The sequence below is a fragment of the Larimichthys crocea genome, chromosome III (assembly GCF_000972845.2).
Source record: "Larimichthys crocea isolate SSNF chromosome III, L_crocea_2.0, whole genome shotgun sequence".
NCBI lineage: Eukaryota > Metazoa > Chordata > Actinopteri > Sciaenidae > Larimichthys > Larimichthys crocea.
In genome coordinates, this window is record NC_040013.1 from 6,798,662 (window position 1) to 6,819,646 (window position 20,985).

The 20,985-nt window shown below is 40.8% G+C and overlaps 1 protein-coding gene across 4 annotated transcripts in view; it reads left to right on the forward strand.

Moving 5' to 3' along the window:
• Positions 1–20,985, forward strand: part of pcxb (pyruvate carboxylase b) — a 263,642-nt gene that overhangs the window by 210,536 nt on the left and 32,121 nt on the right. For all 4 annotated transcript variants that reach the window (XM_010753969.3, XM_010753977.3, XM_019255626.2 and 1 more), the window contains 5 exons: positions 2,428–2,649; positions 9,003–9,159; positions 12,319–12,559; positions 14,061–14,228; positions 15,088–15,169. In XM_010753969.3, coding sequence (XP_010752271.2) covers positions 2,428–2,649; positions 9,003–9,159; positions 12,319–12,559; positions 14,061–14,228; positions 15,088–15,169 — 870 coding nt within the window. The remainder of the gene's footprint in view (positions 1–2,427; positions 2,650–9,002; positions 9,160–12,318; positions 12,560–14,060; positions 14,229–15,087; positions 15,170–20,985) is intronic.

Sequence of the window (20,985 nt, forward strand, 5' to 3'; positions counted from 1 at the left end):
AAGAGTGTAAAGAGAGGAGCAGACAGGTGACGGATGTCAGGGGAGCAGGTATGAAATGACACGAGTCTGGCAGAAGGAGAAGTGAAGTGAGTGCAAAAGAAGCTGTGGGAGTGAGGTGTTTTTCAGTGTGATCGTTGTGTGTAAGTGGGTCAATTGTCAAGCACAGCATCCGCTTGGGACTTGTAACTCTTTACTACTTCTTGTGTCTGCTCTGTACGGTACGACACGCACACAAATCCACTCAAACGCTGGCTACCTTCCTTTAGGAAACTGTCACATACATAGGCCATTGTTTAGTCACTGAAGTCCCAGTACAGATGCCCTCATTTCCTCTATTGTGTTGAGGCATATGTGTCCAAGACAGCATAAGCAGTATGAGGAAAAAAATAATAATTGTGAGATTGCTTGAGTGTGAGAAATGGAAGGAGGACTTTGAGTATAAATTATTTTTCTGTGTGTGCGTTGTGTTGCCCTGTCGGCCGTATTATCCACAGATCTTGATAAGTTCAAAGTGTCTGTATCTATTTGCTACGACAGTGTGATTTCACAGAGCTCGCCTAGCCTGTGTTTACTCATTTTGTGTGTCTGCAAATGTCTCTACATCAGTGTGTGTGTGTGTGTGTGTGTCTGTATGTATGTGTGAAGTTCATTTTGCTTATGCTGGCCTTGGAGACAATTACAGCGGAGATCATTTGTTTTCAGGGATGAGGTATAACAATAAAAGGTTAAGAACGAAGAGAGAGAGGAAGTGTGATGAAAGGGGAAGGGAGAGGGGGACAGAGGGTTGGAGGACAACTAGACAGGCAGATAGTACCTCATTAACTAGTCTAATTGATTGATGATTGTACAGAGTGCAGCAAAAATAGATCCCGATTCCACTTCTAATATTTTGATGCCTCTGGTCGTGTTAATTGCCATGCATGTAGAGGAAAGAGGAGGGATGAGGACAGAAGGTTGGGTATAATGGCGCCCACAGAGCGAGGGCTCTCGTTGCTTAACTTGTTTGTTTTAAGGACTGTTTGGCTGTAAATGCCTCTCTCAGAATCTGTCAGTGACTGTTTTTATTCCTCCTTGTGGAGGCTTTTAACAGTGACAGTACACTTTGATACTGTGTATGACATTACAGCCTTGTAAGCTAACCTGGAACAGCCATTTAATGCCAGCATGTCCAACAGTCTTCATCCTCAGGGAGTGGATCCTGCAGGATTTGTGAAACACTCTTAATGGATGTTGCTCTGTGCAGTTTACCTGTTTCTAGTTCATCTGTCAGCTTGCGTGACTCATGTCCTATTTTTAGCCATGCTTGCAGCATGGTAAACATGATAAACATTATACCAACGAAACATCAGCATGTTACGCTGCTGGCCGTAGCGTTTTACTCACAGCATGGCAGCACCTACCTACACCTTCACAGGGTTACCAGAGTGGCCGTAGACTTTAGTAGACTCTTATTTTGTATTCCTTGAGAATTGAGAAATGTATATATCAGTGTTAAAGAACATAGATTAAAAGTGCTAGAATTCTATAATTTCAATGTAATCCATCTGGAACTGCCTCCACACGTAAAAAAACTCCCAAATAGAATATAAATATATGCCATACTTAAATTTGTGACAGCATAACAGCTCTCTAATTGCTGTGAATTTTGGGCCCTAAAAACAGGGTCACAGGACAGATAAGGCTGGCAAATTAGAGATGCGTGAGAAGTGCAATAGCAGCCATTCTAAAAGTGGTTCACCTTAATATGGCAACCATACAGTACCAAGCTCAGTGAACTTGGATTTCACTAAACAGCAGCTGCTTACTTTTTATAGAAAATCATAGGCACATGAGTCACTGTCAGCAGGAGAAATCCATTTTCACAAATTGGTGGGTGGCGTGTCTGATAAGCCGGCTGCTGAGCTTATTCCTTGTATTCTTTTATAGTTGATCTGCTTGAGCTGAGGGCAATTGGAGCAGCAATGAGAGGAGATGGCGTCCACCTAATTAGCAGAAGTTATGACAAGTGCCAGACTTGTTAACAGCACAACTTGAAAGAGACTGCGTAAATAACATCAGTTTACCTCAGTTTATTGCCCGGCGTCTTGTTACATCAGTGTAAATCAGTTATCTTGCCGGACACTTAAGTAGTGTCTAAAGCCAATACCCCACTTAAGACTGGATAAATAAAGGGCCACACTCATTTTTATCCACTTATTCAAAAAATGTATGGAACTGTCTGTAGCACTTAGATAACTAATCTTTAAGTATCTGTACAATCTGGTTGAGTTTGGAACATTTTAAAGTTTCCTCTAGCAACTCATTGATTTCTCACAAACTTCTCATCACTTAGAATATAACAGCAAACCTATTTCCCTTTGATTGCCCTTCTGTATCATTCTCCGCATTAACCTCCTCATCCCTTTCTTTCTCCCCCTTCTCTATTAGCCGACCCTCCGGTAGGTTTCCGTGACGTGTTGCTGCGCGACGGCCCTGAGGGATTTGCTAAGGCTGTCCGTGCCCACCAAGGTCTGTTGCTAATGGATACCACCTTCAGGGATGCCCACCAGTCGCTCCTAGCAACAAGGGTTCGAACCCATGACCTGAAAAAGATCTCGCCATTCGTCAGCCACAACTTCAGCAACCTTTACAGCCTGGAGAACTGGGGAGGTGAGTTTCTGTGTGTTGAATACAACTATGAAATTGTCCAGCACGTAACCCCCACGTACTGTATAATCTTACTCTTTTAAACAGATTAGTAATCTTTTATAGGTGCTGGTTGGCTGAGCTGGACTAGCATTTTCTTAGCATATGAACCTAAGAGTAGTATCAATGTGCATATCAGAACAAACCAAAGCAATGCCGGCATTTGGCACTCAGAAGATTCATAATAGCTGAGGAAATACCTTTTAATACATGATCTCAGTGAAGCAGTCATGTAAGAATGGCATGAATTCCCGTCTTCCGATGGCTATCATGTTAATTAAACTCTTTGTGTGTGTCCACCTCCATTCTGATTGGTCTAAACACCCATGCCTGTACTTTTTTTGCCGTAAATCTGCCCCATGTTTCATTGATGACAGTGATTGTACAGCTTTGTTTGTCCTTTTTCAGCTGTGAAAATCATGTGCTATTGAAAACACATCTCATGCGTCCATCTCCTCTCCCGCAAGTCAGTCTTTAGCAAGTTCCCTCAATAGACAATGATTGTACCTTTCGCCTGCTCTTGAATGAATAGGAAAATCACGCATTATTGAAACTTCTTGGGGCATGAACAGTCAAATAGTGTTCTTGTATAATATGCAATTACTCTGAAATTGGCCAGAGAATGAAAATACCTGCCTCATGTTTGAATAGTTGGCGACAAGACCAATTATCAACACTTCTTGATAATGGTTCTATGTGAAGTATGATTGTTATGAACTGGTTTCAATGAGTAAATTCATTTTCCTCATTTGAACACTTAGGACACGCACATTTGTGGAAGAGATGTGCCCAATGAACCTCTTGAGGTTGAAACATTTAATTTAATGCTCAATTACAGTAAACTACTCAGAGTGATAGCGTTTATATTACTTGGAGTGCTTTGAGTAGATCATAAGGAACAAACATAAGAACGAAACAAGAAAAGCTTGAAGTGAAAAAGGGTTTCGGTGGTGGTGCTCTTCGTTAGATGGTTGAACAAAGTGAGAAAAGAAATAAAAACAAAGGAGAGACTCTCCAGTGAAAGCTCTTCGGTCCTGTAAACCGTTTCTGAGATTAAATTCCTCCTGGTAGCCAATCATGGTGCACCAGTTAGTGCAAAGCCATATATTTCATTACTGTGGGAGAACACTTTGAGCAGATCTCACATTAAGCAACTGTCTACTCATCTCATGTTTGAACAGATAAAAAGGTTATAGCAAAAGTAAATCCTCGAGGAGATATTTTCGATAGGAAGGGCTTACACACTTCCAGACCTCCATCTCTCAGCCTATTGTGATGTCATTATGAGACTGACCAGAGAAAGATGATATGAATTCAGCTTATCCATGTTTGAGCAGTTACATTAAAAGTAAATCTTTGAAGAGAGACTGTGAAAACTGGCGGAGAACTCAATCCATCACTCTGAAGGAAACTGTTGAAAAGCTTCCAGGGAAGACCCAGGACGCTTCAGGATGCATTATCCTGATCCTCTCCTGGAAGGAGAAGCTGCTTTGATTAAGGGACATAAATACTTTCTAACATTTCATTGTAATGCATTTGAGGACTTCAAAAAGTTTTCACCCATATTAAAATATTGTTTACCATCGCTTCAAATCATGCACAGCACAACATCACTGATAGCTTTACTTGTGAAGATCTTACCACTTCCACTGTAGCGTCTCACCGGGTTTATACACAGTCCAATGGGACGATCGTTTAGTCTTTCAAAAACGTATGAATCTCCTTTTAGGGAACAGGAAGCTCACAGCACGGTCAGACATGTCTATATAGATAAAAGAGCACAAACTGAGCTTTCTATCAGCTTCCTCTGACTATTTCTCTTGACTCTATCAAGGAAACTGTGCAAAACAGTCAATAAAATCTGATAGAAAGCATGCTTTGAGAGCATTTTATGGTTGAATATTAAAGATGTTCATTTACTCTGAGCTTCCTGTTTTCTAAGCTGAGGCTTCTCATGGGTTTTGAAAGCCTAAACCGTTCCTCCATTGAAGCGTTTAAAAGAGAGAAGCAGCAGTGCGGATAGATTTTCGAAATTAAAACTAATACAGCACCACTATATTATGCTTAAATATGAATGATTATAAACATACATTTACAAAGGTTAGGGGTAAAATAGCAAACATGTCCTTTTTAAACAATTTATAGCAAGATCAGATGTCAACACTTTAAGACTTCAGCACAAAGTCTAGTATTCTTGACAGTGTGGTAAACACTCTTTAATTTGGGCGACTGCTGCAGCAAAAGCTCTGAGTAAACACTGTAGAATAATCTGGTCTCTGAAACTGAATCCATTTATGATAAAAGAGCAAGAGAAAAGTCAATACATCTTACTTTGTGTCTTCCTTCTAAATTCTCTCATAAAGCGCTAATGTTTGAATTACAGTGGGAGTCGATTTTTGAAATCTTCCGTCAACGAAAGCTCTTGAAGTTTAAATAGTCGTCTGTCTTATTGAAAGGAAAAAAAAGAGTCAGATAGTGAATATATGCATGTCTCCCTCCCATTTATACGACGGCAGCATGAGTACATCGTTGAAATCAAATGTAAAACAGGAGTCGGAGAAGTTTGAACCCATCCTGACATAATGATTCTGTAATGGGCTGATATGAGCTGAGGAGTGTAAGATTGTCTTTCCTAGTTAGGAAAAGTTGTGAAATGCAATATGCTTGTGGATCCTCTTGAGGCATCAGAAGTTCCTGCATGATATGATTATGAGTCAGAGAAAATACAATAGTGCTTTCTCATAATTATTTAAAGACTTAAAGGCATAATAAATTCTAGAGACAGATACTCCCCTGATAGCTTTCTGCGACTTTATTAGTTTGCCATAAAATAATATGCTTCCTTTGCATATTAATATTTTCATGTTAATTTTACTAGTTAACAGAACAACAAAGTATTTAGAAAACATAGAGTGATGAATCTGATACCAAGGCTTCTCACTTTAATTGGTCGTTTTTGTTTTTCTTACATACAATTATCTCATCAATTTTTATAGCAGACTTACTTTTAAGCCCCACACGGGGATGCATCTGCTAAAGTTCTGAGCATGACCTTTTTATTCAATATTAAAGATTGATTTAATTTCAAATTAAGCATTTTGAGCAGATCTCCCTGTAAACAACTGCTCGTCTCATGTTCGAACAGACATGAATGTTAGAGCAGAGTAAATCATTTAGATGTTTTCCAATAAAAAAGGGGCTTAAACGCTTCCAGACTTCCATCTCTCAGCCCATCGTCATGTCATAATGAGGCTGACCAGAGAAAGATGACAGGAAATTCATCTTACCCATGTTTAAGCAGTGACATTTAAAGTAAATCTTTGAGGAGAGACTGAAAACTGGTGGTGAACTCAATCCGTCACTCTGGAGGAAATTGTTGAAAAGGTGCCAGATAAGCCCCTTATACCTGTATGTCTCATTATACTGCAGCAGTTCTGAAAGGAGAAAGTGCTTTGATTAAGGGACATAAACACCTTTTTAACATACCATTGTGTTATATTTGAAGACTATACAAAAATACACCCGTAATACCATTATTTATAATCATGCACTAGACACCCTCGCTGATAGCTTTACTTGTGAGGATCCTTCGACTCTGCAGCGGTGCCTCGCTGTGTTTATAAACAGTCCGATAACTGATAAATCTCCTTTTTAGCACTTTTTCTTTCTGATTTATACACTTATTTTTATCTTTCTCTTCCCATTTTATTCTCTCTGTAAAGCACTCTGTTCTTGAAAAGTTTCCTCGCTTGCTAAATTGAAGCAGCAGAACCCAAGGTATCCAGGCTTTTAGTTCCTAGTATGGGTCGAGCTCCAAAAACATTGGATCCAACACTTGCAATAATTCATCTTCATAGACCAAAAATACCTGCTAACCGCCCACACCTTTCAAATTCTATGCCCACACTTCATAACAGGATTTTTGTGCCTAATCAGGCCCAACATCAAGAGTGAACATAGAACTGTTTTGATAAGATGAGTAATAAATGAGGAATAAACTTAACACATGAAACCATCGGAGTGCCTCTTTTAACAAGAGAATCTTTTACAGGATCATGTGTGAATATCAGCACAGTTTGTTTCCCATCCTCACTGCTATACATCCTTCATTCACTCAGCTTTCAATACCCCAAGTTCCCAGATGCACAAGTTGGCAGCCATGTTCTCGCCTCATATTGATTCTGGTTGTGAAAAACAAATTAGACTTCCACGTCGTAGTAAAAAGTTCAACTCTAGCACACAAAGTCCCACATTGACGGCTTGTAACTATACCTTTTAAACAGTTCCACATAAATCACTAAGTGACCACGGGAGGAATAACAATCGTACCTCTCTTGATAGGAGGTCCCTATACAATGCACTTTTATTGCAAAGTGATCAAAGATAAAGAATATTACACTCTGCTGTGTTCGAATCACTTAGAACCACAATAAATCACTGAAGGGAGATGACCACGTGAGTATTGAACGCCCGTTACCCTGACACATTGTCCCTATGCAAGAATCTTTTTTTTTTCCCCACAGAGGGATCTTAGATAGGGAATATTGCTTTCACATGTTTCAGCTGCTTAGAGGCAGAATGAATCATTGAAGAGATTAAGCCTGTGAAAGCCCTTTGAGGATTAAGTCCTTTCCTGATATAGCATTCCTCCCTACACCATGGAAGATACAGTAATATGAATTGGGTCACATAATGTATCTATATGGTTCCCCGTATCTGTTTCACAAATGGCGAATTTATCAGATGGTGAAGCGACAGACTCCTAATTATTGTACGTGATCATTTTAGTGTGTGCACTTTGTTCTGCTCTGCAGTTGTGTAGCCGGCGTTTCAGGGTCCTTTCGCATGTTTTTAAGGGGATGCATGTTGTGTCTTGCTACAGGCAGCGGACACACAAGCATGAAGGTCCAGCCGGCACAAAGGCAAATCGACCAATCCAGTGCAATAAAGTCACAGATGACATAAAAATTGATCTGGCAGGATAAACTGTCCAATGCATCAGGGCTATAATTGCACACTTAAGCAAAAATGCTGATAACAGCAGAGATGTGTGTGTGTGTGTTTATGTGGCTTGACGATTTAAATTATAGATATTAATCATTTTTATTCATCATGGGCTTTACTTTATTGGCTCATGAGCTTGAGATAGAAGTTTATTTCATTGAACTTTATTTTCCCAGCAGGGGAAATTTGGATGAAGTAAAGACTTTGCCAATATAAGATCACACAAACTGTTTTGTTATTGAGTTTTCTGTAAAATGTACTCTTACTTAACATCCCTACAGATGGTACAGCCCTATATATTCCCACACATATTCCAGGTGACAATTTGTCCCAAAATAAGTTATATTTCTCTCTTCCTTTGCATTACTGCAGATGTCAAGTACATTGCCGGCAATCATGGACAATATGTAACAGGCTCATTTCCATCTTTCTCTCTGATTTATTTCAGCTCATCTTCATGACAGATTGGAGGCTGCCTGTCTTTCCAAAAAGAGGCAGACTCAGCAGTGCCTGTGCCTAATGTTCTGATATGTGGGCCCAGCTGTCAGTCTCCGTTTCCCGTTATCAAATGATTCGAGTGAACTCCGCAGTCCCACATGAATTTCTCTCCCTACATCATGTTTCGATATCCCACATGCCATAAAAAATTAATACTAATATGTTTAAAATCAAATAGGATAGCTCGGAGTCATTTCCACTCCAAACCAGCAGTTTAAGAGACGCTGACGTGGGCTAAAATCTGAATTGGGGCAAATAAAAAATGGATAAAGATGTGTGTTTTTCCAGAGCATCCCTGCTCCTTCCGGTGTAAGGAACAAGCAGTTGTGCTCTCCATATTCTCTTCTTGTCCAAATGTACGGGTGCTCGGAAAATGAAATTTAATGATGGCAGTGTTGGATCAGCAGAAAACCACTGGAGGCTTTCTGGCTGATATGATAAACGGGTATGAGATTCGCTAATCTACTCCCCCCAGAAAGGGAAATGAGAGATTGCTATCTCTCTCTTTTTCTCCTCTTCCACTGAAACATTTCTTTGATTTTAAAGCGACTTTAGAATAAAATGATAGAAGTGTTGGGATGAACAATGAATGTGCAAGTATTAATGTGAGCATCCATTGGCATTGGTGTTATATGTGTGTGTGTGCTATGTGTGCATGTGGGTGTGTAATGTGATAAGTTTGAAATATCCGTTTCTGAGTCTAAAATTGAGATCAAAGTTGGGATGACAGATGAGACTTGAGATGGCATCTGAAATAAACTGTGTGCGTTTGTTCGTGTGTGTGTGTGTGTGTGTGTGTGTGTGTGTGTGTGTAGGCGCTACCTTTGATGTGGCCATGCGCTTCCTGTCTGAGTGTCCATGGAAGAGGCTGCAGGAGCTGAGAGCTTTGATCCCAAACGTCCCCTTCCAGATGCTGCTGAGAGGCGCCAACGCCGTGGGCTACACCAACTATCCTGACAATGCAGTCTTCAAGTGAGTCACTCACTCACACACACATTTTATCCTTTCATTTATTTAAAATTGAATTCAATTATTAAACAATCAAATTATTAAGAGCTAACAGTATCACCACCGAGCGTCTTACTATGAATATCTTTGATATTTCTTTCCAAATGCAGTCTCCAGTAACGCACAGTGACGCACACAAGTATAAGTCTATGCACACACTACGTTAATGTGCGTTGTCTATTGTATAATCTATATAAGTGAAGTGCTCAGTATGTGGCATACAGTTACATCAGAGCTGTCATAACTCTGGATGTACTTTGTCATTTTCCCATTAAGCATTATTCACTGTCAAATCATTTTTTATTGAATTGTTGACAAACAACAGTTTGAATGAGATTTTCTTTTCTCCTCCTGCTTCATTGTTTGTCGCTGCCATATGGTTTAGAAAATGTCCCCCGGCTGGATCATTTCCATGGTAACCTGGGACGTAGCACAGCATAGGTTATATTATTGAAATTCAAAGTAAAATTGCACTATGAATAATAATTGCGTGAGCAATTCAGCAAACCCATAGAAGCAGAAGTACATTACGTTAAAAAGCAACCGATTTTCTACAGACCTTAAAAGGTGTAGGCTGAAGCTCCAGCTGACAACACCCACTCCTAATAACTATTGTCTTTTTTTATTCATTAATTTTTTTGCTTGTTTAACAAAAATCTAAATTTGAATCATATACATATTCATGAATTCTCACTACAGCTGCTGTCTGAAGGCAAAGTTTTCATTTGAATGAAAAAAGTGACGGCTGTTGTTTTAATCAATCAATGCTCAATATATTCACCCTGCTAAATGAAATACAATGATTTCCTTTGTCCTTTCTCTTCCCTCTCATGTCATATTGGCTTTTTCACCTTTTCAACAACATCTGGATTTTAATTTTTATTTAGTTTTTCTGTTCAACGCAATTGATCAATCATTAATTCATACATGTAAATGACCTACATTGATTACCCCTTCTATCTGATAGTTGTAGTCTGAGTTTTTTGAAGTACTTAAACATACCTCCTGTAACACACATGTATAAGCCACTTAAAAAAAGACCTACCGAATGGATATCAATATCTGTAGTGCATGTATCCTAAAGTATATTCTCACCTCACTGTCAGGCATCGTTTCTTTTGGCTCCTCATGATCTCAATCATAGAACTCTAGTATTCATACGTCTAGGCCCGACTGTGCAGCACACTGAGTATTACTCCACAGAGCTGATGGCAACTACTGATCTCTCTACTGTAGGTAACACACCTACTATGCATAAGTATCTCATACAAACAGTATCATTAACTTCCAAAGCGTTCAACCTCATCTCGTGGCATTCCTGAGCAGAGGAGTTTCTAACTTGAAAGCAGGAGTTGCTTTAAATATCTGATTAATGTTGTATTTATTTTTGCCCTGACTAATACATAGAAAATTATGCATTTGTCTGTGAATATTTTACCTACATTCTGAAGATCGGTCTCTATTTATATGCAGCCCGACGCTTTCAGACACAGCTGCTCTCTCTCTAAATATATCTAAATGGATATACACTGTCCGGTAGCTACCCACAAACCACACAGCCGACACACACATTTAGTCAGGTCAATTTGGTTGCCGTTTTCCTGTTGCCTCAGTGAGTTGCACACATTTCACACACGCACACATACTGTACACACACGCACACACACACACACATCATTGATACAGATGTACCCAGTAATGCATTTAGAGCCATAAATACTTGTGTGCCTTTACGCACGTATACACATGGCTCAAACACTTTTCCAAATGGATTCACAAGCTGCCTCGATGATGTGAGATGACTCATGTATACACAAACACACACACACACCTGCCTGCAGTTCCACATACCAACACAGACAAGGACACACACACATGCACAGAGTCATTTCTCTCACCTCAAATAAATTAGTAGTGGCTTTAGGACTAATGCAACTCTCTCCTCCTCCCTCCTTCCCATTGAATCACACACCTGCAGACCTCCCCATCCTCCGTTTTTTGCTCTTCTGTCATATAGTCATTATTTATCCCCCACTCTTTTTTTTATACCTCCATTCATTTCTCACACACATCTTTCTCTTTCAGGCCCCCTTTTTCTATCCTGACTGTCGCTCACAGTCCCCTCTGACGGTGTCCCACAGGGGGAGGAGTGCCACTGAAAATTTGCACATGATTGTGATTAATGGCTTTGATCTGTTTGCTCCCTCCTCCTTTCACTCTCCTCCCCCTCAACGTTTGCGGCGCGACAGCCCACAGCAAAGTGGCCCGAACGTCTTCATTAACTAAATCAGATCAAAGTGTAATTTCATTCCATTTTACTTGATTTAAAGTGCGTGTCACAGGGTCACAGCACGGCACACTCTGCAGCAAGAGGGATGTGCAATTATAATATATCGAAAACGCCAGGTGCATTGAAAGGGTCAAATGACTGCTAACTAGATCTTCTTCACAGAAAAAACTAAACGTTTTGATTCACATGAATATTGATTATATCATCTGAGTCAGACTTGCAGTACTGTGCAGAATTGTTGATTCTGTGCCAAACACGATACTTGTATGCATTGTAGCGCTAAATAAATACTGGACACGCAGACGTTGCACTGGTAATCCTCTCATGGCACAACATTAAGTGTGTCTGTTTATTTGGCAAAACAAAAGCTCTCAGCGTGTGTAAATATTGCATTCAGAGTAACACAGCTCTAGTAAGCGCTCACCCAGTTATGAGAAACGTGATTAGGATACCTGGGCCAAGGCAATAATCGGAGAGATTTACCACTTGCAGGCTGGATAATGAGGCAGGTATACATTTGTGTGTTATTGTGGGCTCCCTTAGGGTGTGTAAGCTCACTTTTCATGGAAATAGTGAAAATATTGTATTTATGCAGGTACAGCGAAATTTATGAGTGGTGATATGGAGGTGGATATAAACGGCTTATCCCAACCCGGATGTGCTCCATTATCCAGGATGTGCTGTGCATGAAGACAAACTCATTATATGTATGAGAGTGACTGTTTGTACAGTTTGTCTTGACAGTCTCCCTCGTCTTCCTCTGTTTTTGCTTTGTATGTGGATTTTTTTTAATGTTTGTGCTGCTTACACCAGTTTCCTCTCCCTCCCACCAGGTTCTGCGAGGTGGCAAAGGAGAATGGCATGGACATCTTCCGTGTGTTCGATTCCCTGAACTACGTGCCAAACATGCTGCTGGGCATGGAGGCTGCAGGAGCAGCAGGCGGCGTAGTGGAGGCTGCCATCTCGTACACGGGCGACGTGTCTGACCCAATGAGGCAGAAGTACTCCCTGGACTACTATCTGAAACTGGCAGACGAGCTTGTCAAAGCCGGGACCCACATCCTGTGCATCAAGGTGGGGGAAATAAAGATGCGATCCATGCGAGTGTCTGCTTCGAGAGTCGTTCACTGCTATTTAGAGTTCTACAATAAGCCAACTTCTTTATTCCCTGTGATAATCGAAAGACTCTATTTCTGGCACTTATTGTTTGTGTCTGTGTGGAAATCCCTGTCCATCTGCCATAACATAAAACCAGCTCGAACGAGTCTTTCCAAGCACTTTTTCGCTCAGGCTTGTGTACACACTCTTCTACACATGTATGCATGCGTGTCATCATAATCAGGGCCTGCGTTAACATGGCTGTGTGCACTTTAAGTAGCATTTGGATGCAGACTTTCTTGTATTTGGTTTGTTTAATCTAAAGTGACACACCAAGACATGGTTTCTATTATTTAAACATGTGTGCAAGCTGCAGTGTGTGTCTCACTGCTTTAAATATGTTTAAATAAGACTACCTGCCTGACAACAAGCTCCACCACTATTTCTGTCACATTTGATGCTTCTACAGAAATGCCAGAAAGTTGGCTGATGTTGAGCTGAATACAAAAATAAAAGAAGAAAGTAAAAGCCTTTTACACACAAACACGCATTTTAATTTAAAAAAATAAACTCTCGCATGTCAACTGTTGAACATTGACATAACTTGTACAAGCAGGGCAGAATATTTTCAAACATGAAATGATGCTCCACTGCTGTGAGCCATCACACACAGCAGTGGCAGTCTCATAAAAGGCTTGGGCGGCTAATGAGGTTAACTTAAAAGATGAACTGAGCGCGCATTATAACTCCACGGAGTGCAGTGATCACCAAAGGGAGCAAAATCATATATCTATGCTCTGTCTATGAATTTCTGTGAATATCAATTATAATTTATACATTCTAATCATCCTCACAAGAGAAACATTCTGTAGTTTGTTTTGGATTAACTCCACATATTTCGTGATAGAAGATTTGGGTTACAGATTGGACTAAATGACTTTATTTAACCCTCAAAGTGTCAGTTTTATCTTCAGATTAATGCTTTTTATCAGCAGAGACACATTGATTATTTGGAGAATAGTCAGTGGTCCTTTCCAAGCCCTAATCACTGGCAGGATTTTGGTGTTGAATATGTTTTTTCTGCTTTTGTTTTGCCTTTTTTTTTTTTTTTTTTTTTTTATCATCCGATTCCACCAAATTATCAGCACTTTGCAGTCCGTTCCAGCTTTCATGAGCAGCCTGAGGGCCAGTGCTCTCATTAATGAGAGCTTAAACAGGTGGTTGAAATCAGTCTTGTGTAACTTAGTCCAGGACTCCATATCCAAAATGTAAATGTGTTACAGAAATCCACTTTAAACCGGATTAGGCATCTACATTAAGGTCTACTTCTGGGTTAATTTTTCCCTGTCCGGGATTCCTGGCCAGATAGAAATGTTTAAATAATGTAAAAGACAAAATTCATGGTAACATATGTGGAATATTTCCTTCAATCCTTTTGCCACTCATGTCTCCCGCTCTTATCTCTCCGTATTACCAGGATATGGCTGGCCTGCTGAAGCCAGAGGCCAGCAAGCTTCTGGTAGGTGCTCTGAGAGACCGTTTCCCTGATGTACCCATCCATGTGCACACACACGACACAGCTGGTGCTGGCGTGGCCGCCATGCTGGCCTGTGCCGAGGCTGGAGCTGACGTGGTGGACGTCGCAGTGAGTATTCATCATGTCTGTTCTATCGTGTTAAGGTCCAGTCCATGTGCTGCATTTTTTTCTTCTTCATGTATAAAACATTATGAAATAGATTTTAAAACGAGGTGTCATTTAGCTCAGTCAGCAGAGCATCCACCAAAATAATCTTATTTCTGATGAAAGTTACTGAAAGAGAGAACTTTCATAGGTCCACCCACAAATTAATCCTAACAACATGAACAAACATATATTTTCTACCAGTTGCTGTGGTATTGTGAAATGTCACTGAAACAAAGCTGGAACAACACTTGAAGCCAGGAACAATTCCCTTACTGTGTTCACTGACGCATGCTGCCAGCATGGGCAGTTTCATTAAAACACTTGGCTGGTATTTGCAGTTTTTGACCGTTCTGCTGTTCAGCTCCTTGTAACGCAAAGAAACAAGTGGCTGTCCACCGTGGAGCAGACACACCCACTGGAAACATTTGTTTACGGTTCCATTGCTTTACTTGGTTAAACTTAATCTTTTCACTGCCAAGTAATAAATCATTTATGCACAGTAGCACACTTCATAAGTCAGGGAAGACAGCCAAGACCGAAAAGTTTTGGGAGGTAAAAATTTTGCACTTTTTTTTTTGTTAAATTGTTGTTTTTTCATTACTCATCATTAGAGCCTGTGATATATCTATCGTAGACATATCTGAGAGTCCGCAGCGTTGAACCGCCAAATATCACTCTCAAAAGTCCTATATTAGTCGTGCTTTCATTATATTAAACTTACATACATTTGGACAACTGTACGCACATGTTCAAACTGATTACACTTGAACATTGATGGCTTTTTAGTCAACCTGTATTCACGTTGCTTGTCACCCTCTAGGTCGACTCTATGGCCGGGATGACCTCTCAGCCCAGCATGGGCGCCATCGTTGCCTGCGCCAAGGGGACCAAACTTGACACCGGTAAGTCACGCAGACACCAACCTGCCAACATGAACGTTGGCACCAGACAACAGACAGCTGGTTTCAAAAGTATTGCAAGGTCTCATAGGGGAAACTGTTTCTGGTAGAAGAGAGGCAAAGGAAGTTATTTAATTATTTTGAGTAGTTACATTTAATAAAATCACTCACCACAAACAGTTTGTACAGTAAAGAACAGTATGCTTAAAATATCCACATAAAGCTTTTACTACTTTCCTGTCTGAGAGTCTACTGCTTTACACGAGGGGCGGTGGGAAGGGAAAAGGATGAGTGGGGGTCCAATCAATAAGTCAATAAACGACATAGTGCGTCACTAATTACAGCCCTAAGTCAGAGAGGCTAAGGCATTAACGCTCAGTGATAATGTGCACAGGCAATTATGAGAAGACTGTCGTGTGGCTCAATGTAAAAAGGCCACACAGGAATTGTACTTAAACAAATGTAATTTATTAAAACTAAAGTTAACAAGAATGAACAATGGGGCATGGTAATCAGCAAAGAGGATGAATGAAAAGGAGTGAGCACATGGGCCAGTTTTTGGGCCCTGGAGGCCCAGCTGAACTCAATCAACTGACCAGCCTACCATGTCAGCATCAGATTTTATTGAGCGTGCCGGCCTCTTCCTGGCCAAAATTGGTGTCACTGAAAACATTCTTGACCCATGAAATTCTGGACAGTTCAGAAGTATCAGCAGATTTATGTGATGCTCATAAACACATCTGCCTGTTTATAAAATATTGGTTGTAGCCACGTGTAAGGTGGTCTTATATCCATCATGCTAAATGTGAAAGCTGCTGCTCAACAACAGTTTTCTCTGAGAGCGACCTCTGCCTCCCACAGCGATGGGTGTCGGCTGTAAAATACATTAAAACAGCCAGTTGAAAAACTGCTGTTCAAATTAAAAGAACGTGAAGCCGGCTGAAGGAATTAAAACTGATGTGAAGTTTACCGCTTAGTTATGTAGAGAGAGGCAACTGGGAAAACCGACTCGGCTCCACTAACCAGATCTGATGGCTCATTTCCATTACTCAGAACCAGCGAAAGCCTCGCTAATTTTGTTTATACCATATTCACACGACACAGCTAATGCACTGTCTGCTGCTGTAGTGCAGCCGGGTATGAACATTAGACGTTGTTTGCTGTTGCATGGTGGTTAAATGTAGATGATGTTTTTAAAATGGTGCCAAGGCCTTCTTTTTAGTCTGCAATGATGATGTGTTTTTTTTTTTTTTTTTTCCTGCCTCTGGGAATAAGAGAGACATTATTTCCTGTGAGCTGTGTTTTTGATAATCATGCAGCCTTCAGAGAATTCCCTCACTAATGGCTATCAAGTATGCGAGGCAAGTATGCAAGAGTCCTCGCTGCAGTGACCCGGGTTCGACTCTGGCCTGTGCTACTTTTCTTGTGTCTTCCCCCATTCTGTCTCAGTTTTCTTAGGCTGTCCTGTCAAATAAAGGCAGAAAATGCCCCAAAAATAATAATTAATAATGGTCTACCTGCAAATTGTACTATTTTACAGAGACCTTACAGTTTACCTTTAAAATAACTTGTGTATCTTGGAGGAAGAACGTTTCAGTTATACTTAAACGTCCAGTGTGTAAGGGTATACAATATGCATAACTATGTTTTCATTAGTATATGAGCAAGATTAAAGGGTAAAGTGCCTGTCATTAAAAACAAGATTTTCAGTTGGTGAGCTCTTTAAAGACTGCTGCTCGCATTTCTGGGTCGATTTAAATTGTGTTTTTTTTGTTTCTTTGTGCCACCCCTAATTTCCATGGATGAGCGGCCAAACAGCCAATGTGTTGTCATATTAATATTTGCAGCACAGCTACACTAATGTTTTAAAGCCAAGGATGACAGTAAACATCAGGTCTCGGTGCTGTTAGTCCCTCAGGGTGTCCTTCAAAGTGAATGAGTTTCCTTTCCAGGCTCGTTGTTTCTGCAGCAATATTTAACAATCATACAGAGAGAGGGATCTGTCGCAGAGGAAGGAAGCAAATTCTTTAATAGTCCATAAAGCGACACAGAGAAAGAGCTATTAAGGCATGCTGTGTCTTGACTATGATCGGGGTCTTGTGCTTTGAAAGGAAAACCTCCTGCTTCACTGCTACTCTTTCCATCTAATGTACACATGTGGGCCACAGCTAAGTGCAACACGTTCATGCCTGTCCTCTGCAGCTGGCTTATATTGTACAGGACATATTACAGCATCAAAGTTTGACACTTTGATGTAATACGTCATGTTCCCAGAGAAACTCTTCCATCATTCAGATACAGTCCGGTTTGGTGACAGAATATCAATTAGAGAGAAAGAAAAAGTAGAGAAGGGGAGAAGACAAGGTCATTACTCAAGAGTAAGAGGTTTTCAAGTGTGTCAGTTTATTCGTGGAATTTCAATTTGCTTCACTTGAGACCGGGATACATACACACACATGTGCGTACTTAAAATATACCCATAGTTGACCCCAGAACATGCATTATGCATGCACATGCACACAAACTCCTTCTCGCTTCCAAATTCTTTTATACCTGTCACCTTGTGCTCGTCTGTTCTTTTTCATCTCTTTATGCCTCTCCCACATCCCGTCGCCTATCTCACTACTTTTGTAATCAAGTGGAGCAGAGCACTACCTTGGATACTTCATACCTTCCTGACCTCAGTCTGTTTACTGCTTTCCTTCACTCCCTCCCAACTCTGTTACAAAGCAGTAATCAGCGCTGTGCAGTGCGCTCTGCCTCCTCTATCTCCCCTCCCTCTCTCGGCTCTCATGCCTCTTCCCGTCACCCCCGCTTCTTTCACAATGTCTCTCCATCCTCCTCCTCTCCGCTCCCTCTCACTCAGTAACAAAGCAATTAACAGCACTTTACATGCCTATTTCACTCCCTCAAACTCCCTCTCTCTCTGTGTGTGCTCTCCATCAGTATCTCCCACAGTATCTCTTTGTCGTGATGAAACATCCAAAGCAGCACTTCTCTGGTTAATTAATTTGTCTTTAAGCTTGTCAGTTTGTTTATTTAGTTCAGCCACGGCAGACACATCCATACATATTCACACGACGTCACAAATTAAAGCGTCCCTTTTGTTTATCTGACATGGCATTTACCGCCTGTTCTCATTCATCATGCATGGATTTAACAAAGGAATTTTCAGCTTCCTCGACAACGCAGCGGTCATGATAAACACCCAAGAACGGACACTATACGCACATTATATGTAGGCGCTTAAAAACCACAGACAGGTGAGCCAACACAGTTAGCTTTGGGTTCACCTCCCTCATCTCTCCCCTTCATCTGTGTTCAATTTTCTCCTCTTCCTGAATCTTCTCATGTCTCATCTGTCTTCATCTAAGCGTCTTGGTTGGCTCTCATCGTCTCATCAACCACAAACACTGTGTGTGTGTGTGTATGTGTGGGGCTGTCTGTCTACAACCATGTGTTGGTGTAGAGAACATGCTCAAGGCAGCAAACACGTGTGTGTGTGTGTTTGTCTCCTGCATTAGTGAGTCTGCGCTGCTAATGAGTTGTATCTTGACGGCACTTTGTCACTGCCAAGCAGCCATCTAAATGACTGATGTGTGTGCGCACATGTGCCTTGTGTGCCTGCATGTCTGTGGTATTCATGCACATACAATAAAGCGGTGCGGTGATTGATGATTTTGGAAGTGCAACCGGCAGTCCAGAAAAAATAACTGTTTTTAATGCTGTATTTAGCTCCAGCCTAATTTACCAAACATCAGTATCCACAGCACTGCTAGCTATTCTCCATATTTAAAGGAGAAACCTTTTAATCGTAGGCCAACTTTCCTCTTAGTGGATAAAGGTGCTCCTGCCATCTCTCCTCGCCAAAGCCCTTTTCTGCTAACTGCAGTTAGTTGATTCAACTTTACTTTCTGCTTTCCTTGGACTTTCCAGCTCACACAGGTGTGGGGTTTGGCTAATTAGACTTCTGCTCAGGAAACTAGGCTTTTTTTTTTCCTGGCAGATGCTGTAGCTCAGCTGTCTCCCCACAAACCCTCTCTCTAAAATCCATGTTGGTTGATAAAAATCAGCGGTGGTAGAAGTACTCAGACCCATTACCATAGCAAACATACAAATACACCAATCTAAATGTACTTCTGCTTTCAAAATGTCACTTAACTAAAAGTCCAGATGTATTACAGGTAAATTGTAGTTAGTACTCAAGTACTCATTTTACACTAACATGTCCTCTGTGACCGATATTGTTTTACAAGACATTATAAGATTAATACTGATGCGTCGATGTGCATGCAATGTTTAACTGGTTGAGATGGAACTATGTTTAGCTTCTTCTTTGGGTCGACAGATAAATCTGTTGGGTTAGGGTTAGGGAGGGAAACTGAGCCTGTCCCCTGAAGGGAACAGGAGGTGCACGGTCCATCCCCCAGATGGACCTGCCACCCTGGTCCCAGTTCCGGTACAGTCTTCGGTTCCTTTCATACCGGACAACAATCCATTCTCCATCAGAGTATGGCATAATTGCCGAAACTCTCCAATGGCCAGTGTGTCTGGCTTCTGGTATAGCCAGCAGTTATCCTTTGCATGAGATAAGTTTAGCTAACTTGTCATCGGACTCTTGGGTGCGTTCCACCTCTTTTGATCTGTACATGGACTGTTTACTTGTATGGTCAAACACGATGAGTCAACTTGTCCCATGCCCACAGGTTCTGCATTCATATGTAGATATCTGTTTCTAGAGATCATATGATATGATGAATTAAAACTTATGCTGCACAAGTTTGTATTTATTTTTCTGGTCTTTGCTTCATTTTTTTATTGGATACTTTTACCTCTTTTTGGGCGCAAATAAGGATTTCATTGAAACCATTTGAGAAGTTTAGCAGGGTCACAGATATCTCATAGATGTCAGAAATATAACAAGAGGACCCAATTAGACACTGCTGTCTTGTAAGAGGTCAAAAACCAAAAAGGTATTATTATGCACCACTGATAGATAAGGATACTGTAAGTGCTGCCCTTTATTAAGGCACTGGCCTCACAACTGAAGCTGGTTGAGTGAGCATATTAAAGGAAAACTCTAAATCACGTCGACAGTTTACCCCCTTTCTTTCTCTGTGCCGATTTGATGCATTTTCCTCATTACCATATCAGGACTGATGTAGTCAATGTGATGCTAAATCAAAGCAGCTAGGGTAGATGTAAATGGTTTTGGTATCAGTCAGAGAACTACAGTTTGTCCTCTTCTTCATTTTACACCGATATTTAATAATCCATCACAAAAGAACCAGACATGACAGCTTCTTCTTTTTTAACAGCCACAGTGGCTGCAGTACAGCAGAGCAGAGTGTGATGTATCCACAGTTTAATAAAGGGGAGGAACTCTTTGTGTTGTCAGCGGGGAGAACTCACAGTTGCTGCTCTGCTACTTATTTCGTAGATATATCTGTTTTTCCCACTACCTCCAAGGGAGTTGTACATGAAGGGGACCTCGGCAGATGTCTGGAAATTTGACCTGAATCAACAGAGGCTGCTGTCGCCACGAACATGCCAATCACTTCCCCTTGTAAACTGAGGCTGTAATTTCTCTATGGAAGCATAAATTAAAGCTACAAAAAATGGTGTTCTCAAACAGAGAAGGAAATGGACCTAATTACTGGCTTGCTTGGCAGGCAGCTGAATTTGAGGAGCAACCACATGCACATTAATTTCACATTAATTTCACAGAAGCTCCATTTCCCCGCCAGGATCACACTGGAAGCACACAAACACTTTTTGGAGTACGTACTCCCTTTGAATCCTAAAAATTCAAGCTCGTT